Below are 16,401 nucleotides of genomic sequence, written 5' to 3' on the forward strand. Positions count from 1 at the left end.
ATAGAATGTAGGAGGTCTGGTATCTCTCTATCTCAGGACTCGATATCCCAGTCACTCGCAAGGGTAGGCTGGAAAAGCCGGAGACTGGATTTTCTCGGCAGGAGAAAAGACAGTCTTTCTCAGCGCGTCAAAGAGGAGGGGCAGCGTCCGTGGGCTTCTCGCATCTGCTGGGCTCTCGGAAAGTAGACAGCTGCTCTGGTCCAATATTTACCACCACTGTGTGTTTGCTTAAGGCAGCGTTGGTATATTTATACCTGAAAGGCGCATGGTTTGACGTAAGGGTGGACATAAGACGTCAATAAAGATGTCACTAAGAGCTGGCCGTTCTTACAGTGCTTCTCAATAGTTCTATTACAAATCAAAACAACGCACATGGGGATTTCCCAGGTTGCTGGAGGTTTGGTGTGTTGAAAGAACTCGTTGTGCTTTCTAGAAATCTAAGGAAGTGGCTCTTGCCGTGCTTGGGACTGCAAGGGCGATTTACTGAAATATGGATCTGATTCTTATGCCATTATATGGATATCATTGATTATAGCCGTGTAAGGGCATAAAAGGGTAATATTGATTCGGGTTCCTAGATAAAATCACTACACTACGGTTGTCTCTTCCCCTATTCTCACTTTCTCACCTCTCCTACCCCCACCACTCTTCTCTCTCCTTTATCTCCTCTCCCAATGTATTGCTGATTATTTGATGTAATGTGTAATTTTAGATCTTTTTCGGTTATATTGTTAAACCACATTGTTCCACTTCCTTTCTTCACTCCTGTCCTCTCCTCCCGCATCCTCCCTCTATTTTGTTTCTCCTTCTCTCCCCTCTCAATGTATTGAGACTGAACTATTTTGTCTGACGCTCGATGGAGCTACCTGGATAAGCTATAGAGGAGATGGGCCGTGGATTCTCTCCTTGGTCGTCACCTACCCAGTCGGTCTTTAGACCGACTTCTTTTCGTTTCTCCTTATTGTCTCTTCCCTTATCCTCCCTTTCTCACCTCCCCTGCCCCTCCACTACTTCTGTCCTTTCTCTCCCCTCCTAATTGTATTACTTATTTTTTGATGTACTGTGTAATCTGTTGAACTTGTTCTGTTACATTGTTGATTCTCATGTAAAACGCTCTGATACCTTCGGGTCTAGCCAGCGCTATATAAAACTCTTGAAATATAATACATTTTCTCAGTGTGGAGTGGTCCTAGTCCAACCCAGAGGTGTTTTCTACCAACGGGACTACACTCTCTTGGAATCCCTGGTTAGCAACTTATTTCGGCTTCCCTGACCAGCCTCTCTACGTCAACAATAGGGCAGTCCCTCTTCCGAGTGTTTATTTGTCCTTCAAAGGCAGCTTTTCGTAGAAGCTTGCCTTTTGTGCCAACACCTGCATGGCTTCCTGCAAGAGATGGGTAATACCTCTCTCCCATGCATGCTCCTATTCTTACCTTGCCTGGGAGACGTTCACATGTCTTCCCAGTAGGGCAGAATGCTGTCTGCAGGACCACCCTTTGTACAATAGTAAACAGGCACTGGAAATCTTGGGGAACCTAAAGTGGCAACTTCTCTAGATACTCTTTGCCAACCAGTGACTTTCATTTCGATTTCCCCATGAAATCGGATTTGAAGCACTGATTCCTTTGAAACCGTACAGTACAAATGTTAATAGTCGCAATCAGATGTTATCAGGTCTGAGATATCTGCCTGTAACTCTGTATGTGCCAATGGGGTTTCTAGCCTTTCCACAGTAAAAACAACAATTCAGGGTTTTTACTGCTGAAACATGTAAAAGGACATATTCCACAATTTAATTTGCAGCACCCTGCATTAGGGCTTATTAGGCCTAACTAAGGGGTGATTTATATACATATTAAAAAGGGAGGATTGTGCTTTGCATTACCTTAAAAGGCAAAGTCAAGTTAGCAGTTTTTAAACTGCCCTTCCACTCTGCAGCAACAGAATGGGAATCATGTTTTACCTTGTCGTACTTGTGACTGCACAACTAGTGCTGCGGTCTCCGCCTAACACTTCAGCTTACAGGCCCTAGGTACTCTGGTACCATACACAAGTAAGTCGAGCTATGCCAGTTGGGGACAAGCCTACAAACATATATCATTTTAAGGGTCTGAGCACATGAACTGAGTCCTGATTAGCAGGTTTAGGGCATTTCAGAGACTTTATGCCAGTGCCTAGTAGTCAACATGGGGAAACAAAGTGGGGGAACCCAGAACAAAGGCTGTTTCTTTACAGTATGCCCAAGTCATAACTTAATCACTCAAGCCATGTGTGGCTAATCATCACTGTGACCTTCTGAAACATTCTCAATCTTCCTCAATCCTGGTTCATCTTCTAGAGAAGTCTTCATGTCCCCTGTTAGCTACACAACCAGTTTCAGAACTACACATTGCTGGTTAGATGCTCTATGGAAGATATTTTGTAGCCTGCGCATCATGCTGTAAGCTTTCTCTGCTCAATCCTGTATGTGATATCTTCATTTACATGTATTACTCATCTACATAGCATGTCCATAGCTACTGCAGTTTGTCTCTCTCATTACAGATGTTTCTAACCAAGATCTGGTGGGGGAAGCTGTCTGTGGACAACACCTTGATTCAGCTTCTCATCTGCATGGTGTTTCCCCCTTTAGTTTGTACGAATTTCCTTAACTTCAGGTAAGACCTCCACATAAGTAGTACAAGCCTGATATCCATACATGAGAGACTAATATATAAAATGTAAATTTGTTCAATTTATTTCAAGAATTCTGCCTGGTCACCATTTTGACTGCGTTGTAAAGGATAATATTGTAATAAGTCTGTCATGTAAATGAGTGTGGCAGTGAGTATATCAGTGAGTGAATGAAGCTGACCAGTTTTTTTTGTACTCAAGGTCTTATTATGGCCTCCTCGGGTCGCTATAAACAAGAACAATTCCAGAATACCAGTCTCTGAATCTTCCATGTAAAGACAAATATTTGCTTGGTTTGGAAAACCTGTGCAATCCAGTCCTAGTAGAAATTGTGCTGTAATGCTTTGTTTTTTTTTACAGTGGACTAACAATCTGTGACAAGATGAGTTTGACTCCTGGCCCTGTATGCCGGGCTATAAAGACTCTGCAGTGTTTGAATGTGTATACAGATTGGTCACAGACCTTTCTGCTGTCCCACTTGATGGAGGTTTCATTTTGAGGCACATTCTACCCCGTTGTGGCTAGGCTGGTCAGGATTCTCCTTGAAATGTTACTTGGAGGTAATCTGTCAAAGAAGTTAACTTTACATTCCCCTTCACAATAGCCACCTGGGTTGAGTGTTAGGCACATTACTATTTCTTCACCTCATCAAACCATTGTTTTTGTGGCAAGCTTTAAAAACTTGTTAAAGATTGTGATGGTGCTTTGAAAGAACCATTGAAGAGAATGTTACTTATCAAATTGCCATTCCATTTTTCACCTAGCAGGAGGTGTCACAGAATGAAGGTTTCAGCTCATATTCTAGTGGAGCATGTTACAGTATCAGTGGTTGGCCATTTGTTATGCACATGTTATTTCAAATCTAGGCTGGAGTTATTTCCTACCGTTTTGTGTTCCTTTTTGGCTGTAGTAGCTTCAGAAGGGCAGTTTGTAAGTAGCAAGAGGCTTAATCGTTTGTGAGTGGGTGCATGTCCCTCCCTAAACTGCTACTTCCTCATCCCTAGGTGACTCCCATTTATTAGTAAGTATGCTCGTCCACCCCTTCCTGACCGTCTTAATCACTCCAGACTAAAGCTGTCCCCTTTACTAGTGAGCATTTTCAATTTTGCAGCCTCTGCCCTGTTCCTTCCCTATTTACTACTAAAACATATACTTAAGGGTGTTGAGGCTTCACAGTCAGTGTGGAGATCTCCACACACAAATAAGATGGGAGACAGACGTATACTGCACACTTGGGCCTCTGTATAGCATTTTATGGACAGTTTGTAGACCTTTAGTGAACTTACTTGGTGCAACTCCACCTATTCATTGACAATGTGTACTTAGGTGCTTGTCTATGTCCTGATAAGCCTTAGATGTATCCCACATCGTGTCTAAATGTCAACACTATCCACTGAAGGGGAAGTTGTCTGGAGATTTTCTTAACCCGTTTCATGCGCCGCACTTCCTCAAAAAAGGAAGGCGCCGCGTCAGCCATTGGCCGACAGCAGCACTGGGCAGGTAGTGCAGTCTGGATTCGAAAGATAGTGGATGAAGCCCATCTTTTCTATGGCTGGCGTGAATTTACCAGGACTTACAATAAATAACTGTTATTCAATTTTCAGGGGCTTCCAGTGACTTCATTACATACTAACCTTTTCACTGTGTACTAAACTGCGTCACAGGTCATTAATTTAAATGACCGAATCGTAGGGGTTGGGCACTGACCTTATTGGTGTTCTGGAGCTGTTTCACTACATACCACATTAAAGGAAAAAGTAAATTATTTTGCAGTGTAAGTGTTGGGGGTGTTGCATTTTTTGTTAATTTTAATGAAAAAATTAAAAGCCCAAGTTTTCACAAGGTTACATTTATTCATCTGTCTCATACGAAATATTTGACAATGTTACTAAATATAATTGTTATAATTGCTTATTATAAAATATATATTATATCTCAAACAAGGTTGCCCCACCATTGAGAGCGCACTCAAGAACCAGGTGAATGCCGCTATTTTGAAGCAGTATCCTTTATTACGGCAACCGGCATAAAGTGTCCTGAATCGTTTAAAACCCTATGCTTTTTGACGCTCCTGCGTCTTGTTCACGGGCATCAGCATGTCACCTAGGGCAGAAAGATTGAAATTTCAAGTCCTAATTTTTTTAGCATTTCACTCAATGTAAACATTTAACAATTACAAATGTTTAAATTGCTTAGATTGAGTAAAATGCCAAAAAATGAGGACTTGAACTTTCAATCTTTCTGACCTAGGTGACATGCTGATGCCCGTGAACAAGACGCAGGAGCGCCAAAACGCGTAGGGTTTTAAACGATTCAGGACACTTTATGCCGGTTGCCGTAATAAAGGATACTGCTTCAAAACAGCGTCATTCGCCTGGTTCTTGAGTGCGCTCTCAATGGTGGGGCAACCTTGTTTGAGAGATGTGTGTATATGTGTATATATATGTATATGTATATATTTGTATGTATATATGTGTGTATGTATATGTATATATATAATATACATACATTACCTACTGGTGGTAGCCAGAAGATAGTTATAGTTAGAACCCCTTTTCCATAGGATTGATTTGCTAATAACTTTGGCGTTGTTTGCCAAATCTTCCTGAAATTCTAAAAAAGTCTATCCAGGTCAGCTCCTATCCTGAAAGTTTGGGGGTGAATCGTCAAGCGAAGGCTGAGAAAAAAGGGGGATCCCCAAACGCATTTTCTCAATGTTAATTTCCATAGGAAATTTTGCGACTATCTACAGCCCATACTGCTGAACGGAATTACCCTAAATTTGACAAAAAGGTAGAGCTTGGATCAGAAAGCGACCTTTTTTTTTAATTTTATTTTTTTATTTTGTAAATCTGTTCAGTAGTTGAAAAATTCAAGAAATCTTTTTCCCATAGGAAACTTTGTGCAAGGCTACAGCCAAAACTACTTAACGGAATTACCCTAAATTTGGCAGAAAGGTAGTGCTTGGATCAGAAAGCAACTTTATTTTAAATGGTGTAAATCTGTTTAGTATTTGCTGAAATATTGAAAAATAAAAGTTTTGATATCTGGGCGGAGCCTAAGTCCCGAGCACGAGCTTCACTGTGATTGGCTGCTAACACTCCAAAGCAGGAAGTGTTGGCAGCCATCTTGTGACTTGGTAGAAGCGAGTCACCAGAAAACTGAGAAACTAAGATATAAAACAAGAGAAGGGGGCAGGATAGAAACACCCGGATCCCCTAGGCCTGCTCATGGGCTCCCAGAAGGACCCCCAGGGCCCAAAAAAGCATTAAAAAAATTACATCGGCGTAATTGGCGCTGGGGTCGCGGGTTCCCGCGTTTCATTTTAATGAGGCACATAAAGCATTTTGCAGTCGGTAATGGTACAATTCTGGGATTCAAGCCGTGTCCGACTGCAAAAATGCTTTTGTAAATATGCCACAATATTCATAAAAAACATAGGGTGCGGCACGTAGAAGACAGCCATCCTGCTCCCTCCCATAGGCTGATTGGAGGTTTAGTGGCTGCCCACCAAAGGCATGGCCTTGCCCCCAACGCAAAGAGGACCAAACAGTTTTCTGCTCCCTGAGGTTTTGGAATGTAACTAGTAGCCCTAGTAGGGCCCCTGTTACCCGTGGATCTCTGCTATATGCCCGGGGGGGTGACTCCCCAAATATCCATGCACCGGATGCCAGGCACCACATGGTGACTGACACACGTTGCATGGATGTTTAAAAACATCCCTTTTTAGATTGCTGCTTGAGCTGACTGCCTACATAACGGTTCCATACTAATCTGGTGGGTGGGACCTCCGACTACCTGTAGGGTGGTCCCACTCCCGCTGTGATGATCGGATGCTAGTCTGACCACCGTCTTAAGTCCCTCAGAGTAATACTAGTATGACTAAGATGCCAATCAAGTATAGGCGAATTTTTCCATTGTTTAGCGAATAAGTAGAAGCATTTTATCACTGATTAGCAGTGGTAAAAAGCGCAGAGTCCTAAGGCCGACAACAAATTCTGAAAAATAGGAGGGGAGGGGAGTAGGGAAAAGGTTTGGGGGAAGACACCCTAAGGCTGACGGGTCCGAGAAGAGGTGTACAAAAAAACACTGTTCCTAAACTCATTTAGTGGTGTCTATTACAGAAATACAAAGTTTTCCTTCACACCCATTTTTCACTCTTTATATTTTACCAAATGAATTGCAATAGTTTTTAATTGTGTATCGAGTATAGGGCAAAGTGCTGCTCAGTTATTGGCTTTGGGTAACTGTCTTGGACATCCTACAAACCCTACAAATACCTAAAACCAGAAGTCAAATGTATATAATGGTATATTGCTTAAACCAGCCATCGTGTCAAGAAGTTATAGATGAAAATGTTGTCACGAATGGCTGTTTGTTCCTACTCCTTTTCAGTATTTTTTATTTCAACAGTTTGTTTCTTTTGGACATTCTAGAGGACTCCACAGAAATGACCCTGTTCTCAATTCTGATTTTTGTCTACTTATCAGAAATGTATAGCTTTGTAGCATGCTCGGTTTTAAGGGAGTGCGACTGGGGCGGCCGCACTAGGAGCTGACCTGTAGAGGGGGTGCCGACCTCAGGGTTGGGCTCTGTTTACCAAACATTTATTATTGGAGAAATGAGGGACACTTATCCCCGATCGTAGTGAGATTCCGAGGAGGCGTTCATGTGGTGTGGGGCGCCAAAAATGATTCTTGCACCAGGTGCCAGCAGCACCATGGTTTGTAGGAAGACCTATGGGTTTCACAGAGGTTTCAGCCACAACCTGTAAGTAGTTTGAAAGCACAAAATTCGGAAAAATGGGCTACCTCTTAGAAAGATTTGTCAAACTGTGGTTAAAACATAGTTTTTTGATTCAGTTGTGCATGTTCTTACAATCTGGGAAGAAAGGGCCATATCAACAAAGGGTGATACATTATCACAGCTTCTATCGACAGGAAACTGCCGCTAAAGCAGCAATAATATGCCCTTGTGAATTCCCATAGAAGCCCAGGTTAACACCAGAACCTGGGCTTCTATGGAAATTCACACGGGCATATTATCAAGCCCATTAGCGACAGAACCCATTCCGATAAAAGCGGCAATAATGTATCGCCCTTTCTTGATAATATTGTAGTGTAGTTCCTATATTCCCAATAGACTCTGCGCATTGGAATAATATATTCAGCAGTGTAGACGTAGGACTGAGGTCGACTAGGTCTCTACTGACTATATTAGACTTGAAGTTTTGCCAGCTAGCTCAGAGGTCACTAGAAACGTTCTCGAATAAACGAGGAGGAGTGTAACCTCCCTGGATTGACAAGAAGGGATTAGCTTCTGACAACCATATAACATGACAACTTTGCTCCCTCAGAATAAGAGTTTATCTCGAGTCGTGTGAAAACAATAGACCGCTATTTCACTCAGTCAATTGTGCGTACTTAGTTTCACCAGAGTGCAGAGAAGAGAGACAGGCATTTTCAATAAAAGGTATAATTTATTGAGCAGTCTTCCTTCTCATGCAAGAGAAATGAATTGCCACAATTGCAATACTTAATTTAAAGTAAAGTGCGTACAGTAAAAGGAGTATTATGAAATAATACTGTAAAAGCATTGATATGGTTTCTTAGCCATAAGATACTTAAAATGGATAAAATCTATACATACATATATACATAGACTAACGTACTCAACTGGTGCTTCTAAAATACGCCTACCCCGGTGTACCTGACCTAAGCCTAATACGTGGGAAGGAGTAAGTAAGTAGCAGTTTAAGTTAAGTTTGTTTTGCCAAGAATCTGACTCCAGAATTCTCTTTAAGGGTTTAGTCAGCTCCGTACCTTGGTAATAGAATGTGGGAGGTCTGGTATCCCTTTCCTCAGGACTCCATATTCCAGCAACCCGCAAGGGTAGGCTGGAAACGCCGGAGCTGGATTTTCTCGGCTGGAGAAAGACAGCGTCTTTCTCAGTGCGTCAAAGAGGAGGGGCAGCGTCCGTGGGCTCTCGCATCAGCTGGGCTCTCGGGCAAGTAGATAGCTGCTCTGCTCCAAAACCACCGCCGTGTGTTTGCTTAAGGCAACGTTGGTAAATTTATACCTGAAAGGTGCCGGGTTTGACGTAAGGTTGGACATAAGACGTCAATAAAGATGTCACTAAGAACTGGCCGTTCTTACAGTGCTCGCAGGAGTTCTATGACCAATCAAAACAAAAGCAAATGGGGATTTCCCAGGTTGCTGGAGGTTTGGTGTGTTTAGAGAACTCGTTGTGCTTTCTAGGAGTCCGGGGAAGTAGCCTTGCTTAATGTGACTGCATGGACTACAGCTAGATGTGGATATAATTCTTATGCCATTGTAGGGACATTATTGATTATAACCGTACAAAGGCATAAAATAGGAATATCGATGTAGGTTCCTAGATAAAAACACTAATATAAAAGTGTCTTAACCTCAGCAAACCTTTTGTTGATGCCTTTTTAGGGCAAAAGACACCTTTTTGCAGAACACTTTTTTCCTAACAAACTCCAAATGAGGGCATCTTTCGGCTATTTCTTTGATTCCCTCCAGGGAAATCTACAAACTCTAGGTACCTTTATATTTCCCATGAGTTTGGGGAAAAAAGGGCACACATTTGGCATGGATACCTTATTTGGAAAAAACCTTATGGAGACCTGAGCATAAAGTACCTCAAGCAACAAAAAAGGGCTCAGCACTCTGGTGAAAAAGCCTCAGCAGTTCAGTGGTTAAAATAAGGAAGGAAGGTGTATGCCTGCATCTTTTCCATTTAATCATTTTATATAGGTCTTGTGTCATTAACATGGCTCTATTATCCCACTTATTTTGTTCACATCACACTTTTGCTTTACATTTTTCTCGTGTGTTCAGTATTGTTTTACTTCCACGTGCAGTGCAGTCCTGTACTGTCAGTGGTCGCTGCTTGGAGTTCAGTCCAGTGGGCTCCAGGATGAAGTAAATTCATCTTCACTCTTGCACATTCCTGACTACAGCTTTTTTTCATCCCTGAGCATGATTCTCTAACTTCATCCCAAATATGTATCTATGGCATTTTAACCAAACACAACACCAAATGGTATTGATTTAATTTTGCTGTTATGTTTATTCCATAATACAAATTATTGATATTTCTTTCATTAACTCTACATAATGATGCTTTTTCAACAGGGAAGATACTAAAATTCGAAAGTGTCTCACCGCGGAGAGCCGTCAATTGGTGAAAGTGAAAAGGCATGACTCCCCGGCCGATAAGAGGTGAGTGCAGGTTTCTTCACGGCTGTATTACAACAGAAGGACAAGCATGGCAGTCTCATGTCACGTAAACATGATCAAAAGAGAGGGCGAGAGAGGGACATAGCTTCACAGGGGGTTTGGAGCGTGACACCTTCAAATAAATGTATTTTCTGATGAATAGTCTGGTGCAGGGACTTACAGTAGGGTATAGTGAGGTGCTTTCACCTGGGATTTTTGCATGCACACAAACAAAAACACCCCCCTCTGCTCTGTTTTGAAAGTCCCCAAAAAACATTGGTTATTTTACCAAATATTGTTTTCTCTCACTTAGGACTCTTACCTTCTCCGCATTTCTCTCCCCTGCCACTGCCCTTTCAACCCCTCTCATGCGCCCTGCTTGTCGTCTAATGTATTTTAACATTATTTGCCAAAGTGATTGTTGGAAAATTTGAAGCTCGCACCCCCACAATGTTACTAAGATACATCACTCCGCTTAAACATACCCGAACTCGTAGCAACAATCAATTCTTGGAGTTTTGTAATTTCAGAACTTTTTTATGAGGTGTTCTCACCACCATGAAACAGCTTATATCCTATACCATAATGTCCACATCTGAGGAATGAATACAAAGTCATTGCGGTGAAATCACTGCAAGCACTCTTTACCTCAATTTCTTAGCCACAAAACACAATGTTTTAAAAATAATGTGATGGCTGCCATACATTTGTCATGATGTCCACAGGAAGAGGATGACCTAAAGTTGGTTATGGGTTTGACAAGAACATAGGGCAACACTGCAAAGTGCCATAAGAGGGGCAGATCAAACCATGGAAAAGTAGCAGACTGGGCCAGGCACCAGTCTGGGCAGGAGATAGGGTCGGTCCCACCATAGAAAAGAAGCAGCAGAGGAGAAAGGATTAATACTTGGCAATAGCCAAGAGAAGGGGATGGCCCAAGACTTGAAAAGAAGGAAGGGGGCAGGCCCAAGGCTGAGTAAGGGCCAGGAGAGATGACTTGCTCAAGACTGGAAAAGTGCCTGAGAAGGTGAAAGGGCCAAGACTGGATAAGGGCCTGAGGAAAGACTAGCTCAAGCCCTTGGAAAGGCCAAGAGATGCAGCAGGCCCAAGAAACGTCCTGATACGGAAAATGGATTGTGTCCTTCGGGTTGTATTCTTTGCAGTAAATAGCAGAGGTCTGTGTTGACTGCTGATGTAAGTGAGCATTGGAAGAGCCATTAGGTCTCTGCCCTGAAAGCTATTGGCTTTGTCAATGTGTTTGTTTTTCCCTGCTGGCTGCCATTAGTGTTCATGCAAATGGGGTGACCATCTTTGAAATGGTTTCTTCAAATGAAAGAAAGTTCAGTTAAAGATGGCTGCCCTGCCATTGCACGCATTTGAGCCCCAAAAGCTAAAATGTCAATTTTGGTGAAATCTTCTCTCACGCATGGCTCCAGAAAGGTAAGTTGGCGAGTGTGAGTGAGATTTGACCTCCCCTAGTGCAATTTATGGTCACTAGGAAGACATCCAGAGAGATTTTTTTAACAGTCATCCATGACCATTTGCGGTCTGAAAGCCGCTAGAGCAGAAAAGCTACTAGAGTGGCAGCAAAGTCAAATCGAGTAGCTGCACCCTCTGGCACACTGCGTGGTGCTGTTTGTGCTGATATTGCAGCATGGAACACGCTCCAGGCGCTAAATGACAGTGGGGGGGGACATTTTGTAGCCGCATGACCTTGACATGCCTTGTGATTGGGCCCTGCATCTGAGGAGTACCAATGCACCCCGCTCACAAGAGCACAGAAGCAAAGGGTGCCCTAACATCCACACAACAGAACTAACCAGCTGGTTAGGATTAGACTGGGTGATGTGAGCCATCCACTGGTCCCCAGACACAGGCAACAGGACACAAGATATATTGCCTGCCCCCTGGGCTAGGATGGACTGAGGGGTTCCACCTCAATGATACATATGCTACATATATCCAATTACACAGCACAGCATAGGCACACAGGAGCTTTTAGGTGAGTTATTAGTTAAGAGTAGCCGGGGGCAAAGCTTCCCTGGCCACAAGATGGCTACAATGTAATCGTGCTCCCGCCAACATTGCTGCAATCCTGAATATACTTGCTGCTTTCATGGCCATAGACTGTTGAAAGGGCATAACACAAAGCCCAGGGCACCAGCATCCGAATGTTACCTTTCGATCCATGGTGATGTCAAGTTCACACTACGTCGTCCCTTACCTTATCACTGAATCTTGAGGATGATTTAGTAGATTTCGCAGAGACGCAAGTGACCAACTTCCCAAGTGACTAACTATAAACTTGGCTGACTCTAAATTACAGCTAAGATTAAAACTAGGAATTTGGGAGGAGGGCCGGTACTGGACGTTGATGTGTAGGATTTAACTTGCTGTCGACCTGCGAAACAACAAGTGGGAATGATTTAGTTAATCTGCACATTACGTCCTCCTTTCTTTTCTACTCTTAAATCTAGTGTGTTTCTTCTTCTAAAAAATATGAGCAGTTTTACCACTAAAATGACTCCTACCTGCGATCAGAGCTGTTCTGTCCTAAGTCCAGTATTTTTGTCTTGGGAAGTCTTCTGATGTTCTGGTCTGGTGTTCTTGGATTGGATTAGGATTTATGGTCTTTGCATTATAATCTAAAAAACAAGAAATAGTCCTTTAGTAAATATTCTTATAAGAATAGTTTTATTCCCATTTGACACCGGGACTTACTTGCAAATGTTTTCAAAAGATGATTTTAGTGGATTCTATGAATTCTTTTGTGTCCCAAAACCTGTTGTAAAACACGAAGAGAAAACAAAAGGCACTTCCCACACATACACCTATTCAGAGACCCAATGACTTTGACTCATTAAAGAAATAAACTTAAAATATCATTATCATTACAATGTATTCTTGCAATGATTTATCCTTGAAATACAACTCTTGCACAATATTCTTTTCATTTTTTTAGAATGTCCAAAATGTTCGTTTTACCAAAGCTTTCTCAAGTCCCAAATAGTTCTCCTTTACTTGTAGAAAACGAAAATGTTCCAAAAATTATTCTAGGCTTTCTTGCGTAGGGCGCCTGTCTTTTCAAATATTAAATGTGCTTATCTCAGGTTTTCATCTTGTCTTTAACAGGGTTCCGAATCGCAGGACGAGCCCAAAAGAAATTTCCAGGAGCCGGTTGTCTTCTAACAAGTAAGTCAGCCGAGCAGCCTCCAGACGCGACCTTTCTCCTTGCTGGTGTGGAAGTAAAGCAACTTCTGGAAGCCTGGGTGCAGTTTAAATAGCCGACCGCACTCAGGAGATAACGTGCGCACGTCACGTTTAAGCCGCTGCGAGTGAAAAGACTCAAAGCGGCTTAAACGTGCAGAACGCCTGAACTGACCTTACCAAATGCTGCGCTTGGCTCTGGCTTTCCGAATCTGTTTCCAAAAAGCAAACGGCACAAAAATGAAAGCATACACGAGTTGAAACCATCTCAAAGTTCAGACTTGGACATGTGATCTACATTACAAGTCTGCATCATGCATTGAACCATATTCCTAAAACGTCTCTTAAATCACATTTTACCTAATACATACTGGAGTGCTGGTGCACGGGAAAGGGGTGGGTTTTTCAAGAACTCGGATTTTAGATCACCGCCTAATAAACCTCGGATGAGGGGATCATGCCAGGTGGGCACACAGACCTTGTGGATCGTGGGCTCAATCCGGAAGCAATGGCGAGCCCTACACGACGTCTGGAGCGCCTCTCATTCCTTAAAATGCCCGCTGAACAGGGCGCAGCGTGCAGAGGTCTGTTTTGGCAGTGGTGCCTGGGGCGGACACCCCTAGTCATCAGGTCCTGAGGTACCGTTGCACTGTTGCATTTGCTTGAGGAGACTGTCTCCCGGAGAGGGCGGGCCTGGACCGCGTGAGCAAGGGAAATCGCGGTGAGTGACCGGAGGCCTGCTGCCTGGCTGTACCCAAGCTCCACTCAATCGCGGGGCTGAGTCATGCTGCATCGGCGAGAATTGACCGGTCTACACGGGGTTTCCCCACAATAATGGCTCCGGGGTCTTACTTGACGCCAGGCCTACCCAGCGGTGTTTAAGCGTTGTGACACTGGGTCTTTCAGGAATCGCTCAATCTGGATGGGCAACCTCTGTGTTGCTGGGGCGGCTGGCTACCTTGCGAAGGGCCTTGGTTGGGCAGCTGGATTGATGCCATTGCTGCTCCTGTGGTGGGTTGCCTGCACAAGGCACGGAGAGTTCAAAACGTGTGAAGCGTAACTGGTGAGTGGAGCCATTTTTACAGTATCTTGCCAATCATAGCGCCACTGGAGCCTGCTAGGTGGGGGGCAGCGCCGCTGGCACCAATTCGAGGTGAGAAGGTTCTGAGCGGTGGGCGCACCAACCCCTGTGGCTCACAGCTAAGAGTGATTGTTTGAGGTTCCTGGGGCAAAAAACATTACTCTAAGTATGACCTAAAAGACTGCCAATTCAGGGTGCTGTGAAAACAAGTTGCATACGACAACACTATAGGGAAGCCAGACAAAACGCAATCAAAAGTGCAGTTTGATCAGCGCAAATCATCCAGGTTGAGAAAGGATGGGGCAGATGCATATCTGGGGGAGCAGGGCACCTCTGGGACAGAACTGGGAGGTGACTTGCACCACATACTACAAACCATGCAGCGGAGCCTATCCACGATTGACTGAAACTAGACTCTTACCACATGGATCGCATGTCGGAGCAGATGAACAAATATGCTGAGCGAATTGACATGGTCGAGAGGAGATTCTCAGAAGTTGAAGATCAAAATTTGGAGCCTCAAGTGACCAGAAGCAAATGGGGAAACTTGTGGAGACCCTGCAGGCTAAGGCCCAACATCTCAGAGCACGCACCAGGCGCAACAATCTGCGTATAGTGGGGCTGCTGGAGTCAACCCTGATGGGAAACATGGAGGTATATGTGGTGGAGCATGCCCATTATTCGCTAGCACCAAGTCCCTTGCCTGGGGCCCCTCCACGTCCAATCATAGCTCATATACTGAATTACAGAGGCAGGGGCGCAGCATTATGGAGAGCAAGAGAACTTTGAACACTCAATCATGAGGGCTCTATTTTGTCTTTGTATCCAAATTTATCCCCGCAGGTGCAGGAGGCGTGCAGATGATTTGCTTCCATCAAACGTAAGCTGAGAGCTTAACATTGATCATGCCTTGCTCTATCCGACCTGCCTAAAGGTCACTTTCAATGGCAAAGTGAAAGTTTAAATGGACCCCAGCAACGTGCAGCAGTTGCTCAAGGGCTATGCTAAAGCACAGGCCAATAAGCAGGTGCAAGAAAGGGACTCCAGAGACAATGACTCTGCAGGAACGCTTGATCAAAATGACTGATGAACTACCTGCTGAGGGTATACCTTATAAACAGAAACCACATGTGTGGTAGGATTATGCACGATTTATGAAAGCCTATCCTTAACTAATCGGTAGTAGAGAGGGTTGATGCCACACATCAAGATGGGGATAAGAGTTTCTGTCTTTGTTTAAATGATGCCGGAGTGTTGTAGCTGTGGCGGGCAGGGGCCAGAAGCTCCTGTATGCTTAATATGATATTGGCATATTGCTGGTCTAGTGTGAGTAATGTGGTTGGATTTTGCTTAACAGTTGTAAGCCATCGACAGACATGTTAACATAATGGTTGCAGCGATGTTTTAGTTTGTAACAGTTGGTTGGGCACTCACTGCCGTCGCGTGTACTACACCTTGTTATTGGCAGACCTTCTACGCTACCCCGACAAATAGTGCCCCAGGAAAGCCGCCTGGTTCACCACCAATCTCCAAGAAGACTGGCGCACCTGCAGACACCTGGAGAAGAACTGGAGAAACACCAAGACAACCTAAAAGTACACCACCTACAAGGACGCCATGACTGACTACCACAACCAAATCAGAACCACCAAGAGGAACTTCATCCACAACAAAATCCTCACCAACTCCAAGGAACTCTTCAGTGTCATTCAGGAATTCACCAACCCACGCAGTGAATCTACAGACATCACCCTATCCCAAGATCTCTGCTACAAGCTTAGAACCTACTTCCACACCAAGATCAAAAACCTCTAAGACAACTTTGTCCACCAGATGCCACAACTGGCCCCCCGCTCCCCAGAGACACCAGCCAGCCCACCATCTCCAACAGGACACTGATCATGGCCGAAGAACTACCTCGACCATGAAAGGCATTCACTCGGGGGTGGGGGGGAGGGTCCTTCCGACCTCTGCCCTCCCATCTACCACAGAGCCGCTGCTGCCTGAACTACAACGCACCATCAACACCACCTTCAAAACAGGCACCTTCCCAGATGACAGGAAGCGTGCAGAAGTCAGACCCCTGCTCAAGAAGCCCACAGCTGACCCAACGACCTCAAGAACTATTGGCCCCTCTCGCTCCTCCCCTTCATAGCCAAAGTTGCAGAGAAAACAGTCAATAGAATCTGAGACGAA

General features: G+C 44.0%; 1 protein-coding gene across 1 annotated transcript in view; it reads left to right on the top strand.

Moving 5' to 3' along the window:
- Nucleotides 1-16,401, top strand: part of LOC147660770 (transient receptor potential cation channel subfamily M member 2-like) — a 979,384-nt gene that overhangs the window by 379,159 nt on the left and 583,824 nt on the right. Inside the window, exon 18 of the mRNA XM_086951478.1 lies at nucleotides 2,545-2,657. Within this exon, the coding sequence (XP_086807604.1) occupies nucleotides 2,545-2,657 (113 nt within the window). The remainder of the gene's footprint in view (nucleotides 1-2,544; nucleotides 2,658-16,401) is intronic.

The sequence above is a fragment of the Lissotriton vulgaris genome, unplaced genomic scaffold, assembly GCF_964263255.1.
Source record: "Lissotriton vulgaris unplaced genomic scaffold, aLisVul1.2 SCAFFOLD_262, whole genome shotgun sequence".
Lineage (NCBI taxonomy): Eukaryota > Metazoa > Chordata > Amphibia > Caudata > Salamandridae > Lissotriton > Lissotriton vulgaris.